The following is a 20,944-nucleotide window of genomic DNA, read 5'->3' as shown; positions in this document are numbered from 1 at the left end:
AACGCGGCCGAAATGTGCGGGAAAAATAAAACAAAAGGCAAGAATCGTAGCTGTTAACGCGAAACTTAATTTTTTTCTTTCTCAGTTCCGAGGAGTGAACTGTTACTTATTGTACGGTTCCGAACGTTAAAGAAGCAGCAGTCTCGAGTGCGAAATGTTACAAAAGTACACTCGCCGATAGGATGTATGTATGTATCATAATTATGAATAGAGGGGAGGGAGAATGGAACCGAGTAAGCAGTTACAATTACGAATTCCGAGAGACGCCGGTGCTAGCAGCGATCGCGACCTGGTTTGCACACCAAGTCTAATGTTTATTTATCAAGTTTACGGTTCGTCCTCTTTCCGGCCTAGTTATCGTGTCGCCCCGCAACGTTTGCCGCGCGGACTTCCAATCTCAAGAATAATCTTCTTTTGTTAAAGGAATGTACGTCGCATCGGTTTGAGCAATGTTAAACGAGTACTCGTTCCATGAAATGTTAACGCATGTCGCGTGAGTTATAGCGAGTAGGTACCTATGAAAATGTATAGAACGTTTCGATTAACATCGATTAACGCAGAATTCACTCGAGCTAGATAAGTCAAAGACCGCTTCGTTCTAATTCGAATCGTTTTCGATTCTTTGTGGTTTCGCATCAACCGGTTACGAAACGATACGAGTCCATTTTTTGTAATAATTCGTTATAAACGAATATTCGAGTCAATTTTCAAAGAAGACTGCATCCTCGATACCTAATTTGGAAAGTCGATGAATTCGTGCGCTGCAATTTCCTTCCGTGCTTAGGTACTATATACGTGAAAATCACGTAGAAATGGTATAGCTTATTGAAGAATTGTGTATACAATGGAAGATCCGTTAATACGATTTCGCGTTCGTCACGGTAGCCCGCGTACGGTGCACCGAATACTCGACGCATCGTTAAATACCAGGAACTTGACACTGATCGCCGTAGAGATTTTACCAGCGGAAACAAAAGCACAGGCGCAGGTATCCACCTCGTTCGCGTGTTCTCTGATATTAGTTGCAAATAAAATTAAAAAGAGACGAATACGCATTGCAACGTACAGTCCATTCAAAGTATCTAAAGATTGCAATATGTACCTGTTTTTTCCCACTCTTCGTACAGAACAACGATAATAATTACCGAGGGAACAAATTTCTTTTCTCTGGTTCGCAAAGAACGATGACAGGCGTTTTCAAAATATACTATAGCGGGCGATAATCGTGAAACCTTGTGTTATTTCGCGCATCGAAAGATTACGAATCGTAGGATAACACCGTTACCGGGCATAGTTTGGTATTAATTGCACGTGTACGGCATCTATTCAATTATCTATTACGGCAACAAGTGTGCACACGCGTCGCCTTGCGAGCCGGGTCTTTTTATTAATGGTCACCGTCACCGCCATATGTACGGAACACCTGCGATGACTAACAGTACCATGCCATGGTTAACTATAATACGGCGAGATTATGTTCGCGTAGGTTATTCTGCAGAAGCGTTAATCTTCTTTTCGTTCTATCTGGCGCGCCAACGCGACTTACATACCATACGTGTATACCTATCGTAGTTACGAGATATGTAAGTTCGTAAATTGTCGGGTGAGGCCTGTTTTTGAAATTACTCTTTGTATCGTTCGTTTGTGCGATACTGTTCAACGAAAAATCAAATCAGAGTCTCAGATTTACCTGACTTTCCCATCGGTGGTTGTCCGAGTCTGCTAAACCACCTGAGAAATCTTCTGGCCGTGGTGGCAGCGGGCGGCCTGCAGCCTTCGAGTATAACAACGCCATTGTTATTGTTATGATTATTGTTGTTGTTGTTGTTGTGATGATGATGGTGGTGGTGATGGTGGTGATGATGGTGGTGGTGGTTGTGATGATTGTTATTGTTGTTGTTCGAAGATGGACGTTCGGAAGGTGATGCTCGGCTATACGGCGACATCCAAGCTGTAGTCGTGCTTTGAATAGTAGCACCTTTGACGGTGGTAATAGAACTGGTTATGTTAGCCGGGTGCGGCACCCAGTCTTCCGACGCGACAGGCATTTGTCTCGTCCTCACGTCGGACGAGTTGAAAACGAACCCACAAAATGGGAAAGTCATTCAAAGGTTTGCGCACCCTCCTGAGAAATGGATCGATCGCATACACTAGAATTCACCAACAGTTCGTTACATCGTTTCGCGTTTCTCGACTCTCGAGCCAGGATGTACGCGCAACGCAACACGCGCTCACGTCCACCAACCAGACGTTCGGTGACGAAATTGCTCGTCCAAATTACACCTCTCTCTGTTTCTCTCACTCTTTTTGATTTTCGTAACTCGTAACTGGGACCCCGATGACGAACTTCAACGCTTTCTTCAAACTCGACCAGCGAGTATTTTTAATAACTGACAAAGAGAATGATACGAACAAGGTTTTGGATAACGTCTGCGCGTCGCGTCGCCTGGAGTTTCACGGTCGACGGCAGCCAACGTTATCTATGCTCCTGCTCGAATGTTTGCTTTAGTAGCTACTACTATATAACAGTCACGTGCTTCCCTTAACTTGTTGCGCGCAGCGCGACCAACGACTTCTCGTATTCCGTATTTCGTATTCCAAAAGCGAAAATGGTCGCACGATCGCTTCTGGCCAAGTATTTCGCAAGATCGCCTCGATCGACGTCAATTTCCGTCGTTTCTTCTTATCGTTAGCGGTAACGGCATACGAGGAAAGATACTACCTTCTTTCGAAAATAGATTCGATAACGATCGTTTCATCGTTCTCCTCGCGAGACTTATCTCCGTTAAATTCTTCGAACAGACAGTCGTTCTATTTCCGATTTATTTGGTACGTTACAAGGTACATCGTTTTCATTACAGCTTTTCTACATAATACTATGTTATTATGGAAACGCTTCCTAGCCTGACTCGGAAGTAGTTTCAAGGATCTTCGATCGCAATTTCAGATCCTGCAGTTGGCCACTGCGGAATGATTCAGTGCAGAATGGTTTCGAGAAGGCGAGCGAGCGGGCAGTAGGAATATACCTCCTTCTTTAAGTCGGATTATTGCACTTTGTCCCACTTAGCTCGATCCGATCCAAGCCTGCGATTAACGGTTTCTCGTGGACTCAGCCGTGCGTACCTTCTCGCGGAGGTGTCCGATCGACCGTCTACTATCCAAAGTTTTCGGTCGCTGTTACGCGATTAACCAACAACGATAAAAATAATTCCCTGATATTTTCCGTCCACCGATTGCACAAGCTCTTCGGAACTACAGCGACGACGGGGCACGTTTCGGGATCGAGGTCGATCTTGCCTGGTATCGGTGATCTTAGCTCGGTCGGTCACGTAGTTGCCGCATTTTCCGCGGTTCGCCGCACTATCGTCAACGAAAGTCTATCCCCGTCGTCCTCGTCTTCGACGTCGACGTCGACGCGCACGGTTCATTCGGTTCGTACGGAACGACTTTCGCGTATCATCCTTTCTCTCTTTTTCGAGCACAATCGAACAATATCGAATGTAAACACAGTGTCGGTTAATTGGCACCTGCGGATCGTTTCACTTGTCTTTGTCACTTGGAAACACTGTTTTACAGAAATTACGCGCGAGACATAAACGGATTATCGTTTTAGAAAGCACCATTTAACCCATGTTGAGGAACGTGGCCAACCAACGTGTCCCGATCGCGCGAATCGATTCGATGGCAGCCCGTGACAAACACGAACAGGGTAAAAGGTAACGACGAGCAACGTTGAACCAGCGATTCGGTTTTAGCCGCGCGTTTTCCGGTCCGACGACAGACTCGAACTGCCACCGACCGCTTCTCTCACCACTGTCCCTGCCAACTTGATTCTCCGTGCTCCTCTGCCACTCTCCTCGGTCTCTACCGGTAGTCACCGGTCCTCTCCTATCTCCCTCTCTCGCGTTGTTTAGTTCGCGCGCGCGTTCCTGTTCGCGTCGTGCACGCGTATATGCCTTCGTTGCCAGCACCACACCGCAACTCCACCGCCGCCGACACCCGCGTTCTTACCACACCGCTTGAGCTGCCCCACCGTGCCACCACGCCGCGCCAAGCCGCTCGCTACATTTTCTTTTGCTCAACTCCCTCTCGCATTCGCCGCTTCGTAACCGTTTCTTTATCTCCTACTTCCTTCTGTTCTTGTACTTTTGTGCGTACTCCCTTCTCGCTCTCTTTCTCTCTCTCACGCGCTCGCACATGTACCTACTTCACCAACAAAATAGTAACTTGACAACGTCAAAACGAGTACAGGCTGTTTCATAACTAGCGTAAAGGAGACGTTTAAAAACGCCATTTATTCGGAAGCCTGTTTCGATAAAAAAAAAAAGTACACGCGAACGATACAGTTCCTATTCGGAGATTTACGCAATCGTAACGACCACAACTCTGTCGTCACCATAGGTTATACTTCATTACTGCATCGTAAGCGCGTCCACAAGCGGTAAATAAAATACATTTTATCCAGAGCATGTGATTTCCATTGCAATACCGAAAAAACAGTTTCATCCGTTCCGATGAAGGAAACAATCGAACAAACTTTTAGTTTTCAGTTACGCGGGATGCGTTTCTTCGATCTTTATACACTACCACGTATCTGGTATGCGTATGTACAGCTATAGACAATGGTATATATGTAACACGATTTGCGAGTGGACAAATGTTGACAGACAAAGGTGAAAGGAAATCAAAGCGAAAGGGGAAGAGAGAGACAGCGGGACGGGCCACTGCGCATTCACCTCAGCTGATACACCGTACTAACAAAAGTGTGCTCTCGCGTGAGTAACGGATAACGCGACTACCTACAAACTATCTTCAAACAAAGGACGGAGGGCATGTGTATCTTGTTTACCTGCGCATCATATTTATCGCAGTCGTTTCGAATATGCTCCGATTCACGATTCGCATGTATTTATCTAATACGATCAGGTCGTATCCTAGGCGTGTAGCTTTTAAATCGATTCGACTGGAAAATTTGTACTGTAGGAATGAAGAAGCCCTTTGCTTTACCAATAACAGTGTAGCCGCAGGTATTCGAGCAAAATATTTCCTACTCTTTTCGTTCTTTTTCTTTCTAAAGGACCAACTGTTCGCAAGGGTCCACCAACAATTACTTTATACAAACGACGGATCATCGTTTATGTTGAAAATGGAAAGTCGTTGTATTTATTATTCGAGCGAGGACCGTAACCGCCCGTTCTAAAGACGAAGTAAAAACAGAAAGCGTGTCCGATCGAGTTCACTGAGACTTCACGCCTCTTCCCGCGCCGTCCTGTTCATTTGCTGATTTTCTTTCGTTACAACTGCTATTGGGAGAAAAAAATCGCGCGTACAGTGAACCTATTCGCTTGCAATTGCGAGCATCGAAGTATCCCGATATTCGTGAACAGGTAGTTGAGAGTGGGAGTGTCGGCAGAGTATAGACAACGGAATTTTATCAGATTAGAATTGATGAATTCGCTGTTAATCGATGCAGCGACAGTTGTGCCTGCTGTTGTATCGTTTGCAAAAATAAGTGAGACACAATTTCGTTTTATAAATATTTACGCTTATTGGGTTGTAGCTAGTCAAGTACTAACTAACGATGGTACTTAACACGTCTAAATTAATGTTCGTATAAGCGACCGATAGATATCGTACATTTTTTACGTATCGCTATGGCTACGAGCATTAGAAGCTGCGTTAGATTGAAAGATATCGATAGTCTTGTTGGTAGACACTCGTTCTCAACAAGATCAAACACATCTCCTCCTAGCTCTCGTTTTTCAAGATTTTATCTATCGATGGAACAATATTTATCGCGATAGAATTTGATCGAGTGCTAGTGAAGGAAGGAGCGCCGGCTGGCTTTGTAACGCGTCACTTGATCATCGCGTGTCAAGAGCGTGAGAATACTATCGGAGCAGAAAATTATAAATTACATACATACGTAGATTCAAGGTGACTTACAGTTCCGAGTAATGTATGTAACGGACGAAACGAAGCATAACAAAGAGGAAACTGTTAAACATTAAGTTAGCAAATGAAATCAATATTCCAAGTTTCTAGTGGGTGGTCTTAAGAACGCCGATAAGCATCCGTTATTAAGTTCAGTCGTGTTCAAAGAGACGGTTAAATCTAGATGTCTAGAGTCGTCGATGAGGAGCCACAAGCGGCGCAACGGTTCCAGTAATTAATCGTAAAACGGCTGGACGCCAGCACGATAGCCTCCGTGCAAAAATAGAGGCGCCGACGAGGATTCCGTAACGATGCTGAATTATGCAACGTATATGTATATGTACTGAGGACAGTACCCTCCGTGTGCAGATTCTTTGGGAAGTTCTGTTTCAGGGTGAGCGAGATGATATTCACTGAGAGAACGTCAACAGACATCGTCGCCGCATCCGAATGCCGTACTAATCGAATCGCCGCATGGAGAACTGATCTACTCCCATCATATTTTCTTCACTCACGCGAGTTAGGTGAGTCTAACAATAAGGGGAGACGGGGAGTGAAACAATGACGATAAAATCGCCGTATTGTTTGTTCTTCCCGTGGAGAAGAAAGTAACTTTTTAAGATTCTGAATACGATACCGATAAAATTGGCCCCTTATTTGTTGTTTTACAAAAACTTCTTCCTCGCTTGCCCGAAACATCGCAAAACATTCGTATTCGTGTAAATGTTTTTGAGAGACCGGAGTCGCAACGATCGGTAGATCAATACTCACCGACACGGTTTCAGTTCGATCGATCCGACGAGTCCTCGTGTGACTCAAAAAATCTCCGTCAACGTCGTTGCTGACCATTAAAATACACACTTGACCTAGAATATCTATAGGAGATAAGAAGACGAAGACGAAGACAAAGACGCGGTTACGGAAGATTGGAGCAACAGAGAAGGAAAACTAGATTGACAAAGAGGAAAACGTTGCTGGCAACGGTTCAAAGCGCAGCCCGACCTAACTAAAATACTGCAGTACTCCACTTCGTGTCGCATACCAGGTGAAAATATTGCGGAACTGTTTGCTTACCAACCGAGAATATATTGTATAATCCACGGTGTAGGAAATTGTCGCTATGCTTTCTCTGTGAGCATGCATTGCGCGCGATCGCCAATACTCACGCTTCTCATTTTAGCGCCCGAACAATATTGCACATTACTGTTCAAAAGTTAGTAATTTCAGTGTTTCTACAGTGAAGAAAGATCACAGGATTTGATTAAATGAGCACAAATGATTGAAAGCTCATAAAGTTCTAGGAGATGCAACTTATATTAATATTAATTTACCTATCATTTATTATTATTACACAGATTCCGGTCGAAAATTATGTGTTCACGATGTTCCCGAATTATTAAATATGTATGCGACCACATTCATATATGTATATGTATTATCGCTGACGTATCGAAATAATACATAGGTCGATAGACGACTCGCACAAACTTGCGGACAATTTTTACGGAGTAAAAGAATCGCTAGAGCGGTCATGTAAATACATCCGCGCAGGATTTCCACTCTAATAACGTTAACACTGTAGGGACGTACGTGGTCAACAACAGCGGTAGATCTAACAATGGTAAGCTACATAGACAAGACCGTCGACTTTTTAACGATTTTCCGGAAACGTGGCACGATTCGACCCACTGTGCTATATATGTATGTACGTATGTATGTATGTACATATGCTTTTTTGATCGCCTTTCGAAGATACCTACATTACCAACGGACGACAGCAGGTATACTTGCCGGCAGATAATACATTTGCTGTCCGATACTTTCGATCGACGTGCTCTACCCTTCATTTGGTTTGAAAACGAAGGGCTACAGAGAATACGTTGCATGCTAGCGGTTGTAACGAATCCGCTATTTAGTACAAACATCGATAGATTTGGAGAATAACTGTGTATCAGAACAGGAAGTCGCGTAACAGCAACGTATACAAATTTTCGAAATTAGATTCACGACTACGCTCTCAGAGAAAGATGAATTAGTTTTCTGCGAGGGAAACTCACGACCAGAAAGAACTTCCGCATATTATAAGGAAGATAGGTATACAGGAAGCTGCACGCTTTCCATTTCTTCCACAGAAGTTGCGAAAACAATAGTTCTTACACAACAAATTGCACGTCATACAGGGTTTGGTAGGTTCCTTCCTTACAACCATTTTCTTCCATTCTTTCGTTAGAACAGAGCGATGGGAAATATATATTCCACGTCCTGGAATAAATGTAAACGCGGAAGGCGAACAATAAAACTCGAATTTCAAAAAGCAGTTTTATTATAATATTTCCCCAGAGGAGTCTTCGACTAGGCTTCTCATCAGTTTCCAAGCGTGTGCCTCCTGTTCGAATCTCGCAAACACTAGCAAAGTTTCATGTATTAGCGCGTTTCCACCTAAACGATCGATAGATACCGACAAACCGATCCTACCGGAAAGTATAATTGAACGGATTAACGTGCGCTCGTTCTGCAACTTAATCTTGCTTCGAAGTAAAATACGGGAATACTCACTATTAACGCGGACTCATTTTGTGACTCATACGTAGTTGTATGTACCGCTACTGTACAAATTGTCAAGCAATACTTATACAATAACAATATCAACCAATAATCTTCTAAGCACTAGTTAGAGTTTGCGTCGTTTGACGGAAATGCTTACAAGTTGGTCGGTCACGTACCTTCTTGATTGGGATTGTTAACGTTTGGGTTGGGATGAGAAGTCAAAGAGGACGGCGTCTCGTCTTCGGCGACGCCCATCGTTGTTGCCGCTGTTTGCTGATGATCCGTCTCCACTTCTGTAGCCTCTTCGCACCTACGCAAAAAGATCCCCTAAGATTAAACTAACGTTTTCATTTCAAATCGAACAAAATATAGTTTACGTTAATAAGTTATCGTTAAGGGTACACCGACGAATATTGAATTAAGCAGCGTTTGCGAAGCAAGGTTAATATATTTCCACAGAAATCTATTACATCATAAACAATTTTTCAAGGTATCGTACCTTGTGTGTTTTGATGTTAGCAAGAATAGTTTAATACCTGTACCTAATGAACGCAGGAAAGCTAATGGGTCGAAGAAATTATGCGGTTCACATATACACACAATTTTGCTGAATGTTTTTCACCGATCGTTTTCAAGCCGTCGCAGATAGAAAGTGCTTACGTAAAGTTTCGCCTTACTTGCAGACAGTGGCAGAGTCAAGGACCCGATGCAGCTACAATGAGAAAGGAACAAGCGCGCTTTTGCGTGAACTACCATTCCTACTTTAACGAGACTTGAATCACATTTTGTTCCGCCCAACAATACTTCTCGACTGATAATGCAAGCGCGTTCTATGAAACTTCTACTTTAATACAGCATGTATCGTGCAACAATCCACTATCCTTTCATATGTATATGTATGTAATCCTATTTCTTATTAGATTGTTGCCCAAGTTTAGGAAAACTACGTTTTATGTCTGATTATTTGTTGTTTGAAAAACATAAATTCCGTTGTTTATATGTTCCGCCGCACTGTTCTTGGCGAAATAGAGAAGGGGATGTCGCAGTGTCTAACGGTATACTGACCTCCGATTCCGATTGCCGTAAACACGTATTCCATATCTCGCACGGGACGCTTTACTCGTAAACTTTTTTTATTTAAGCTTTCGCGGGGCGACGATTCTCCGTGAAATTTCTTGAGAAATTATCGTTATTGAACCGCGTTGGTATTAACAAGAAGTAACATACTGCATAAAACGTCGTTTTATCGCGTCTATACCATTTATTTTTTAAATCGAAGGCAAAACCATGGTTAGTCTTACTCGGAATGAAGACAAAACAAACTATGGAAAAAAGTTCGTAACTCGAGAGTTCGTGATGTGTTAATAAAAATAGCACCTGCACCTGCTTCCTCGAAAAATTCATATAATCTAAAGCATGTATAAATACAATAAAATATGGATAAAGTGATTTTTATTAGAGCAAAATTACAATTTGTACTTTTTATGATTCGCAAGGCAGTATTACAGTTTTATAATTTGCTCGTAGATTGAACAGAGTTGACAGAGCGTAGCTCCGTAGTAAAACAGGCTTCATCGTCTCGAGCGAGGAGACTCCGGTCGTTTCTCCTTCGGCCAACGACCGTCTCCTCTGTACACCTTTGGTTCCGTGAGTTCCTGCGTCGAAGTGTTCTCGTCGATGTTGTCTCACGTCGCATACCTCCAGATAAATGCGACACTTATGTACTAAACCCGTAACTACACCTAAATAGACGGTCACAACTCGACGATGAACAACCACGCGTAGGGCGTCACGACGAGTTCTAATCGATCTCGCTTGGGAAAAATATATGGCATCCAGTTTCTTGTTTAAAACTGAATAAAAAAGAATTTCGGAAACTAAATACACGTGTCGAAACCATCTTCAATTTCAACGATGATCTTTGTTTGGTGAATGCGATATGATTTCAAGGTCATCCAGCATAACTCCTCAATTAAAAAAAGAGAAGGGGCATATTTCGAGTAACAGTACAAAATGCACATCTCGTCGTTAAGGTAATAGTTCTGCGTTCAAAGTATTTTATAGTTACTGTAACGACCAACAATACTCTTCTGTTTTCTTCCATTTTTCCAAATCTCCAATTTGTTTATAATATGAGGGCAGCAATTCCTAATCGATTTGGGAGCAATTGATTAACTAAGAGAAAAAAGTAAATGATGCATTGTGAATTTACTTTTCAGAAGGAAATTATATCAAAAGTTGTGAATGTGGACAGATTAATGTACGATTTTGTAGGCTGCAAAACATTTTCCAAAGAAAACTGAAAGAAAACTGTAGTCATCGGTAAAATAGTGGGCGTCCCCATACAATACCTCTCATGTAAGAATATTCCGTAGCATGCTCAATATACCCGCGGTTTAGAAAATAAAGATTAACCAGAAAACATTGGTAGGTACATACAATCAGGATTTGTGGACCTTACGGATGAAAGAGATAGGAATAGAGCGAGTTCGCGCAACGTTTGAAGAGAACAAGACCGGTTCGACGTGTGATCTTGTCACGATATTTCATAGGTGTGCGTCGTATAAAGGCTTATATACAACGAACACTGACCGACGGTGAAACGTTGCTACGTGTGTACATATGTAGGTATATGCGATAGTCGTTGGAGATAGTGTGTGATTGTGTGTATGTACGTATACACGGTAGGAAAGAGAAAGAGACGTGCGCGCGTCAACCACGAACGTAAAGGGATCGTGCAGTGTCCTACGTAAGTGAAGTGTGTTTACAACAATAATTTCTGCTTCTTATACAGGCAGTCTTTCGTACCGTCTACGAAGACAGTCTGCCACACTGTCTTATGTCCGGCGAAGGACCGTCCCTGGAAACGAAACCTTTTCTTCTTCGTTCAGCATAATTTCCCGTGAAATCCGGCAAGCAACCAACGTACACCATCTACGTTCGAAGGCACATCGTACTCACATCTTAATACGCGGCTCCTTCTTGAAGCTGCATTCGTAGGCTCGTAGTGTTCGATGTTGAATGTTATAGAACTCGCGTAAGCGAAATTTTGGCCGAAAATGCTGTTGTTTTGACCGTTTTTAATATATCACTGTAACGCTCACTACTCACTCACTGCCAGAGTCACCAGACTTCCTTCGCCTCCCGAATAAGATCAGGAATACACTTGCAAACCACGGATCTACCGAGAGCTACCAGCTACCGTCTCGAGAGTCGCGGTCAGTTCACGATGTCCGTTTTTCGCGCCGACAACTTTATTCTCACCTTCCGATCACGAATCGTACTCGTCACGGATACGTAATGACCAATGATATTATTATTTAACCGTTCACGATTGTTCATCGAAGCACAATCGCGCGTTAATTATCAATGAACGCGTACCTATGAACCGTGAAAATCGTGAAAACGATGAGATATTGACAAATACGTCGCGGCGTCGCGACACTGTCGACTAAACTTCTCTTGGCCACCAGCTGGCGCCACGCTACGATTCGATGTAGCGAGCGCGCGTGCGGATAATGTGCGCCATCGTTACGTAGATTTAAAGATTAAGTTAGACTAAACTCAATGAGTGTAATGGTTAATGCGGATTCGGCTTGAGGTTAAACAACGGCGACATCTTAAGTGCCGCGTTAGAATTAATAGTTTTTCGTGTTTTGGATTTTCGAGTTTCGAAACTTCTGATATAGACGAAGTGTGTACAGGAGTAGATATTTCATCCAATGTACAATTTTTTCGCACTCACCGCAGATTCCACCCAGATTCACCGTTCTCATAACGCAGAGGTCACTAAACCACAGGCTTTTTAAGGTGTCGGTACTACAGTTTAGATAGGCCACCAAAGATGAAAAGTCTATTCTTATACATACCTCGTCAGTGCTTCTGGATTTAGATTTCGTTATGTGCGGACATTTTATTGTTTTGATGAATTTCGTGTAGCACAATAGTTTCATTTCACATTGGTGAAATTAATTTACAGAAATTTTGTTATTTTATTAAGTGTATATTATTGTAAATATGTGTATAATTAAGTTAGTATTAAGTGACCTGAAACAGTGTATTTGGTTATTTTTCGGCTAAATCATTGTAAATACATCAGTATTTTAAATGCACATGATCGATGACGTGCATCACATCGACCGTGGTGCCGTGGTGTTCCGTGGTGGACTGTGGTCCTTTAACTCGTTCCAATAGAGGTTCCCAACTTTTCCCCGCGCGACGACTCCTTTCAAATTGAATTTATTTAGATTCGCGAAAATATTCAAGTAATGGATAACATATTTGGAAAAGAAGATTCTGGAAATGAAAGTGAACACACAGACATTGAAGAGAAGTTAGAAAAAGACAGTTCATCCCGAAATTTGGTATCTAAAGATGCAGAATCAGTTGATGTGGATAATATCCAGGTTAAGGTACATTGTAAATGTTATGTTGAATAGTTTCATTATGTCACTTTACATGTCTTAAATATCAATGTTATAGGTAGAATCAGATGCAATGAGTTCTCAATCTCAATCGGATGTAGAAGAAGTGGGCTCTAATTTATTAAGTGCAGTAGTGGAAGATCAGATTGAAATTGTTAAACATGAAATTGAAACCAGGGAAGAAGATCAAACTACAGAGGATCTGTTTGGCAATCATATAGTATTACCTCATGCAAATCCAACCAGTGTTAAAGAGAGAAGAGAAAGCAAAGAGAAAAGTAAGAAAGAATTAGAAGAGGAGGAGAGAGAAAAAATGCAGTATGTTCTTGTGCTTGGAACTATTATATTTGAATATTATTTTTTCAATAAAGACAGAAATATCTGAATTTCTTTCTTAACAGGGTATTAGTTTCAAATTTTACAGAGGATCAGTTGGATAGGTATGAAATGTATAGGAGAGCAGCATTTCCAAAAGCAGCTATAAAAAGGGTAATGGAGTTTGTGCTTGAAAACATTTTGCATCTAATATAATATCCTGTTATACATGCTTCATTGATCATATTATTTTTTCTCAGATTATGCAAACCATAACAGGTTGTTCTGTATCACAAAATGTAGTAATAGCTATGTCTGGTATTGCAAAAGTGTTTGTTGGAGAAATTGTAGAAGAAGGTACAACTTGGATTTCAGCTAGAACCTCTTACCATGTAATAATTGTTTCATGTGTCGACTGATTCTTTTTTTAAATGCAGCCCTTGATGTTATGGAAGCACACCAAGAAACGGGACCATTACAGCCAAAACATTTGAGGGAGGCAGTTAGAAGACTAAGACTTCAAGGACAGATTCCAAATGGTCGAGCACATAAGGCATTTTTTAGGCTGTAAATAACAGACAGCAGATCTAGTTCGGGCCAGGCTACAATTTCAGTTTGCAAAAATTGTGCACAGTGACCTGAGGAACTGTTGCGAGTTATATGATATTTTTGTATAAAATAAATAGAGAGGGTATATCAAATTAAAATTTCCGAAAAAAAGTGTTATAAAAAATATAATTGTTTTTTAACTGTAATTGCATAAAATATTTTAGTCACATTAAATTTTTACTTACGTCTGAATTATGTATTAATGTCATCGCTACTCTTTTTAATATTACAAGTATTCATTAATGTCATCATAGTTTATTCTGTACAATATTATTATACATTCTATTTTTTCAATATTCTTTGTTTCTCATTTAACTTGTTCTCATTTTAGTTTCAAGTATGAACAAAATCGATCGTAAATTATTGAAGTACCTACAATATTTTTTGTTGAATAACTTGAACATGTTTCCAAACAACATTTTATACACACATATATGTATACATATATAGTAGATGGTTAAATCTATCAGTTACTATAGCAAAGCTATATTAATACATTAACAAGATTGTTTCTACCCCAGATTTTAACCAGTCTTTTCCGTTTAGACGTTACTCGCCTGAATTAATAAGACTCCCGGAGGGATTAACATGCTATGCGATTATTATCTGCACTGATATTAACCCATTGTTTTGGTTACGTTTTCCCAGAGGATTCTGATAATGAAGTCGAATACAAAGAATTATATACCTTTAGATCGACGGAAAATACTTTAAACTGCATTAACAGACGGTACATTATAATGCAAAGTAACTTACTCGTATTCGTCAACCAAATTCCATGAATATTTTTAACTTTACCTGATATATATGTCTTCTATCAGTTCATCAGTGAATTTTAATAATTGTCTTTCTTTAATTCAGTTTCTATGGTAATCAAGAAGAAAATGTTACTTCTGTTAAATTCAGTTTCGATGGAAAATATCAAGACAATAATAGACAAAAGATTCAGTGTGATTACTTTGATCATGGATCTATTCATATGTATCCGTATATTTTTGCAGCTAATGCTAGAATATACAAATATGTACAAGTTAGTTATGCAATTGTATTGGCAGTTGCACTGTAAGTGCATGATAATGTTAATTCAATATAACAGGTAAAGACGAGTAAATCACAAATACAACGTACTAAGGAGCCGTCGATTTTGAAATTTCAACAGCGTTCATATTGTTTGAACAATTCGACAAATTATGGCCGAAAGTTGCTTAGTTATTTAGCAGAAGATATGTCTAACGTTTCTCTTAAGAATGGTATTAATGTTGAATCCCATGTAAAGATAGGACGAGCTTCTCCGGAAGAAACCGAAGAAATTAAAAAACTATGTATGTGTATGAAACACTATGAATACATGTTTCATGTTATATATGTAGAGTGGGCGGTAAACAAAACTCCTCTTCTAATCATTGTTTTTGCATCGTTAAGAACTATGAAAATTTTTGGGATGTAGACTTTAGATGACGACTAATTCTCTATATAAATAATTAACGGTTGAATATTGTAGATAACGAGCAGTGGGATGATTGGGGTAATTGGAGTTTATGTAGTGCAACTTGCGGAAATGGTCGACGTGTTCGATGGCGACATTGTTCAGCGGACAACTGCACAAAAGGGTTAAAAAAAGCACAAATAAAACCGTGCCAACTAAAAAAATGTGATAAAAATATTTTTCATTGGCTTGGAATTAAAACTTGATACAATTCTAATAATATATTCTAATAATATATTCTAATGCTTATATTAATAATAGTATTAATAGCAATAATGTTTTCTGTTAAATAAAATGGAAGTCATTTGCGTTTTATTTATTTAATCAGCGCATTGAAATAAATTCCCGTTTTCTTTTATATACGCGAAAGTTTTAAATTTCTTGAAGTTTTTTTTCTGTCAGAAGAGCCTATTTTTTTAATTGATATCGAATTTCATTAGTCATGATATTTGAAATACCCTATCAGTTAATTTCAATAGGCTGCAAGTTCGCCGTGAAATTATTACGACAACACACACAACCTCATGTTATACAGAATAAAAAGAAAATTCGTTGAATTAATAGTAATTGGGTATATTATTACGGAATGTATGGTACTTTTGGAAGGCACAAATGATTTAATTAACACCGTAATACCTCCTACAAAGACATCTTCCGAGTTCAAACTGGGTATAATCCAGGAAGACGATTCGCAACGAATGGAACCGTCAATCATTAGAACAGGCAATGAATATGAAGACGATACAAATAAAGAAAATGCTGTAAATAAAGAAACTATTAAACGATACCAAAAAGGTATATAGTTATTAAATAGTTGGTTTAATATGTTAATTACAAAAATATCTGTGTATGCTAATGCATTCAGATGCCAATAACATATCGAATTATCATTTCGAATAACTAAACACAAATATACATAACAGGTTCATTGAAACAACTTTAGTAGAGGGATGATCAATTATTCTCCTTAACCACATGTAATAGAATAACAACATTCGTAATTTCATTTCTTTAAGGCATGTAACCAATGTTGATAATTGCATCACAGAGTGTGTAAACTTTGTTTAGTAAAACTTTATTTATACATGTATATATAAATATCACTACTTTATAATTGTATTCTTGTATTAATGTTTTTGAACATTTAAAGACTACTTTCTGGTAAAGAAATATGGTGATTGCAGACACATTGAAAAGACAAGGACCAAAAATATGGGATCAGTGGGGAAATTGGTCTAGTTGCAGTGTTACTTGTGGCATAGGAAAGTTAGCCAGATGGAGGCACTGTATAGGTGGAAGCTGTTCTGTAGGTGAAAAGAAAGCACAATTAAAAACCTGTACTCTTGCAGCATGTTGAGCCTTTTCCTTAAATATACCAATTGGACTTTCAATAACAGAAACAAGCAAGATATATAGATTACAAAATATAACACATTGTAACAAAATATATTACTTCACATTCCATGCTATGGATTAATCCTAAAAATAATTCAATTAAAAGTGTTACTATATAGGTATCCTACATCCAAATAAGTATACACAAAGTTCACCTGATATTGCACATTTTCCAAAAGATTAAGATTCCTTTTTAACATTCAATGTATCTTCATTTATTTGGTTAATTAATGAAGATATTATATTGCATTTCTGCAAATTAAACATGTCATCTATTCACTATTGAAATAATCCCTTGTTCTATAAATTGTAGGTTGTTCGTATAATGGTAATTTATTTGGTAATAGGGCTTCTTGGCTTTTTTTCTGCAATATAATTTATATTCCAAGACATACTTTATATTAAAACCATATGTATAATTGAATACTTACAAAAAAGGACAAAGGATTTAACATTCCAAATAATCTGTCAGAAATTCCTAATTCAGCTTCTGCATTATCAACAGCAGCTTCTAAAGTAGTTAAATTTACATTTGCCATTGCTATAACATGTTCAAGAGCATCTATTCGTCTACAAAGTTTTAAAACTTCTTGTTGCAAATTTTGCAATCTTGGAATGTGTTGATCGATGCATTGGACTCTTTCGGTTTGAACCTTTCAACAAAAAACATATGTGTGCATGCCATATTGAATAATGATTTGTATCAATTATAATCTCTAACCATTTCAATGATTGATTGAAATTCTTCTAAGCGCATCATTACATCTTCGATGGTGTCATGAAAACTTTTCATCTGTAACATAAGTCTGTTTTAGTTTGAGTATTCCAACATAAAATGATTACAAAGCGTGCTTCAACATAATCCATTGATTTTATATAGACGTTATGTAAAATGTTATACTTGCTTGATTGGACAAATCCAATTTTGCATAATTTGCATAATCCTTTGCCAATTCCTCGACTATTTCGGTAGTATGAGAAGACATATCTCTTTTCCTTCCTACACACAAATTTATTCAAATAAAAAATTGCACGGTCTGCACCGTTTGCTTGGAAGCATAATACCCAATAATACCACAAAGTAAAGGCACAGGCGAGATATAAAATAGACCTAACATGTAATGTAATTTTCTGTCGCATACTTCCAGGACTCCAAAGGCCCCTTACCATTTCAGTGTCAATACCCGACATTACCGATAAAGCATGAATTCCGAGTATTATTAGCACAAATGGAGCATTATATATTCTATTCATAATATGTGTACCCATTTGATTTGGTGGGAATAAGAATATCTGATGCTTCGGTAGCTTGGTGTAAAGGATGAATATAATACAACTGATGAAATATGACGCGCGAAAGTATATATTTTTTCACTTATCTATAAGTTAACTTATTCTAAATGCATCGTTAATGGACATTTTAGTTATTACTTTTGCCACGTTCCTTTTTTATTCATTTTTACATTTTTTTATCATGATAACGTGATATAAGAATCTTAATACGCACAATCAAGTACCTTCTGGCAATTGATGAGGGAGTAATGAAATAATGAACTTCGACCCAATTAGAGCTCAGCTAGTCAAGTTTTCTCCATAAAGAATAGTTTTTATCTATTATTTAACTGGTAATATCTGTCAGATTGTATTTCATAAACTTTGGCACCATTGTCAAATTGACAGGATATGTACATCATAGATGGCGTTAGAGAACCATTGGAGGATTGAAAACTTCGAGAAGACGGCAACAAAATTTTCGATCTAAAACAAATTTAATCACGAATCTAAATCACATTTTCGGGGATAGTGTGTGCCTCTTTGTTTCCCTTTTATGACAGTCATTCCCTTCTGAATTAATTTCAGATTCATATAAGAAAAATGTATTGAAATATAATTTGGTGGTAAATATTCTCTTTCGTAGTAATAGGAAGTGGCGCGCGAGGGAGGCGACCAATCCTCGCGTTCCACACACCGATCCACCAATCATAGTCAGTCATGGGTAGCCTAACGGTCATTCTTCTCGGTGAAGGTGAAGTGATTAGACGTCAAGTGACCTCGCTCCTGGGGAAGTAAGTATTATTACATATTTCTTTAAGTTATTTATGTTATTGGTATCTTCGTTAGCACTCTACCATTACTTTCGTTTAATATCTATTCAATTCCGTGTAAATAATCGTAAATTAACTCGGTATTATTGGATAAAGTGAACCGGCTTCCCAATTTCTGTTCTCCCCCCGATACCAGTTAGTATTTACGCAGTTTTTGATCATTTTGCAATCTTTGGCAACATTCCTCGAGTCAATAATTGTTTCGTTTTGATTGAATCATTGTGAATTTAGTATAACTACTTCGTATTAACGTGTATTTTCTGTTTCAGGATGCCGGCTAGAAGGAACGCGTCACCGATGAGACGACTGTGGACTCCCATTAGAAGCAATTCGGCGGGAAACTGGTGACTTTTGGTAACATATTAGAACAAAATAGGTTAAACATATTTCTATTTTATTGCATTTTCGTTGTTTTTACGTTAAACATAATCGTGACTTTATAATTAGCTCTGCTAAAATCAAATAAGAATATTTTAGAGAATTACTGCACATTCAAACGCGTAATTGAAGCATTCAACATGGCTTCCTTGTTAGAAACCGTTAGAAACCGTTAGAAACTTTAAACGAGATGCTTCCAGAATTTTCAGTTAGAAATACTCGTACCGTACTGCATCTCGGTCGCGAAATTATTTCAATTTTAATAACTTCACCGGTTTATCTTTATGATGTCATCGTATTTGCATTTATATACAGTTTCGGATGTAAGTGTAATTATATCGAAGCTGCGTAATTTATCATGCTCATCGAAGCTTGACTAAATTACGAAATTTTGATATTTGCAATAATTTCCGAATATTTATAAAATTCGGTACGCGATTTAGACAAAAAGTACGAGTAAACGTATTCTTAAATTCTAATAACGAATGTCTTCAATATAATATACTAATAACAAATATATATGAGTAATGAATACAGAGAGATGAGAATTACTTTGAAATATTTTGCGTAGTTAAATTCATATTTGCATTTTAACGCATATTTATCATTGAATGACAATTTTTTCAACGTAAACACTTGGTCGATATAAAAATAAAAAGGATAAGCCGGTGCACGTGCGCCGTATTGTGTTTCTTTCCCCTCCTTTTTTTTCAGAGTTTAGTGGCCGCGCGCAAGGCGGTCGAGTCGAGTCAGTGTTTACAATCGTACAAGTTGTTTATGTTTGCGCGCAGCGAACTGTCTCAGATTACAATCTCACCGGAGATGTCGTTAGGTCCTCGCGAAAGTCGAGTCAGTGTTTTTTGCGTACAATCGATTACTTTCAGAGTTTCGGGACACTCTTTGCTTCTTTAGTCGCGAAAATAAAGTCATTTGTTCGCCGGCTTGGATGTTCGGTCGCGATAGTCTTTTATTTTAATTTTTTTTCTATTTGAAAGTACTCGTTCGGAAAAGTAGAGTCAGTGCATCACGGAAGAGGATGTTTTTGGGCGAAGCTCTACAAAGAGAGATTGTAAGTATCTTTATATTCTATTATTTACACTGTTCAACTGAAACAGCTAGAATTTTCAGAAGAGGTTATAACGAATTCTTTTCCTTTTTTTACAGATTTTTCCAGATACTGCATAAGCGACCACTACAGAGGATGTTCTTAAGCGAAGCTACACGATTTTTCGAGATTCTTCGAGTTTTATAGGGAGCTCTTCTATCATCGGGTGAGTCGCATGCTTTTATTCCTCCAGTCCCCAATCATGTCGTAGGACGATTGGTCCGAAGCGGCACGGGTGACAGGTTGTATACGTGCTTTTGGCGAGTACAGTGAACGCAGATATGCAATCGTACGATTGTGTATTCGCGAGTAGTATTTGATCTGTTATTTTTCTTAGTTAGGTTAGGGTCTTCTTGTACGCCGCGCTTATTATTAGTAATATAATTCATAAATATTTTGTATTTAAAGTATATTTATGAGTTACATATTCAATGTTTGATATGATGCAGACGAAACCACATTGGATATTTTGCATTTTTTTTAGTGATGCAATTTAACATGAAATCTTGACATTTCAAGATAGGGCAATCTATTATTGTGGGAATAAAATTAAGTGGTGGTTGTATTTGGTAGAAATAAAAGGTTTATTCTAAAATGTGTATAAAGAATTCGTTAGGACACGCTTGCAACAGTCTGTCTCTTAAGA

General features: G+C 38.8%; 3 protein-coding genes across 6 annotated transcripts in view; 1 reads left to right on the top strand and 2 right to left on the bottom strand.

Annotated features, from left to right (window-relative positions):
• Positions 1-11,626, bottom strand: part of LOC107195125 (serine/threonine-protein kinase tricorner) — a 36,773-nt gene extending 25,147 nt beyond the window's left edge. The window contains exons 1-2 of one of the 4 annotated variants that reach the window (XM_015584904.1): positions 11,443-11,626; positions 8,658-8,791 (exon numbers count right to left, since the gene is read on the bottom strand). In XM_015584904.1, coding sequence (XP_015440390.1) covers positions 8,658-8,791; positions 11,443-11,444 — 136 coding nt within the window. In that variant the 5' untranslated portion in view covers positions 11,445-11,626. Of the gene's footprint in view, positions 1-1,690; positions 2,181-8,657; positions 8,792-11,289; positions 11,381-11,442 lie in introns of those variants that run through there. The other 3 variants (XM_015584908.1, XM_015584905.1, XM_015584903.1) reach the window with 3 other exon arrangements.
• Positions 11,627-12,749: 1,123 nt separating this feature from the next.
• LOC107195115 (transcription initiation factor TFIID subunit 11) lies at positions 12,750-13,909 on the top strand. The gene is made up of 5 exons (XM_015584894.1): positions 12,750-12,893; positions 12,964-13,223; positions 13,307-13,394; positions 13,481-13,577; positions 13,658-13,909. The coding sequence occupies exons 1-5, from the start codon at positions 12,750-12,752 to the stop codon at positions 13,789-13,791; spliced, it is 723 nt and encodes a 240-aa protein (XP_015440380.1). The 3' UTR covers positions 13,792-13,909.
• Positions 13,910-16,982: 3,073 nt separating this feature from the next.
• On the bottom strand, positions 16,983-17,696 carry LOC107195120 (biogenesis of lysosome-related organelles complex 1 subunit 4). The gene is made up of 4 exons (XM_015584898.1): positions 17,616-17,696; positions 17,432-17,503; positions 17,142-17,363; positions 16,983-17,075 (listed from the first exon to the last, which is right to left on the bottom strand). The coding sequence occupies exons 1-4, from the start codon at positions 17,694-17,696 to the stop codon at positions 16,983-16,985; spliced, it is 468 nt and encodes a 155-aa protein (XP_015440384.1).
• Positions 17,697-20,944: the final 3,248 nt, after the last annotated feature.

This window comes from Dufourea novaeangliae, unplaced genomic scaffold, assembly GCF_001272555.1.
Source record: "Dufourea novaeangliae isolate 0120121106 unplaced genomic scaffold, ASM127255v1 scaffold49, whole genome shotgun sequence".
NCBI lineage: Eukaryota > Metazoa > Arthropoda > Insecta > Hymenoptera > Halictidae > Dufourea > Dufourea novaeangliae.
The sequence above is the reverse complement of the archived record's forward strand: the minus strand, read 5'-3'. Positions and strand labels throughout refer to the sequence as shown.

Coding starts and splice junctions, on each gene's coding strand:
- LOC107195115 (XM_015584894.1), top strand. CDS start 12,750: ATGGATAACATATTTGGAAAAGAAGATTCTGGAAATGAAAGTGAACAC. Junction 13,224..13,306: donor GAGGAGAGAGAAAAAATGCA/GTATGTTCTTGT, acceptor CTTTCTTAACAG/GGTATTAGTTTCAAATTTTA. Junction 13,578..13,657: donor TGGAGAAATTGTAGAAGAAG/GTACAACTTGGA, acceptor TTTTAAATGCAG/CCCTTGATGTTATGGAAGCA.
- LOC107195120 (XM_015584898.1), bottom strand. CDS start 17,696: ATGTCTTCTCATACTACCGAAATAGTCGAGGAATTGGCAAAGGATTAT. Junction 17,504..17,615: donor AATTGGATTTGTCCAATCAA/GCAAGTATAACA, acceptor CTTATGTTACAG/ATGAAAAGTTTTCATGACAC. Junction 17,076..17,141: donor TAAATCCTTTGTCCTTTTTT/GTAAGTATTCAA, acceptor ATTATATTGCAG/AAAAAAAGCCAAGAAGCCCT.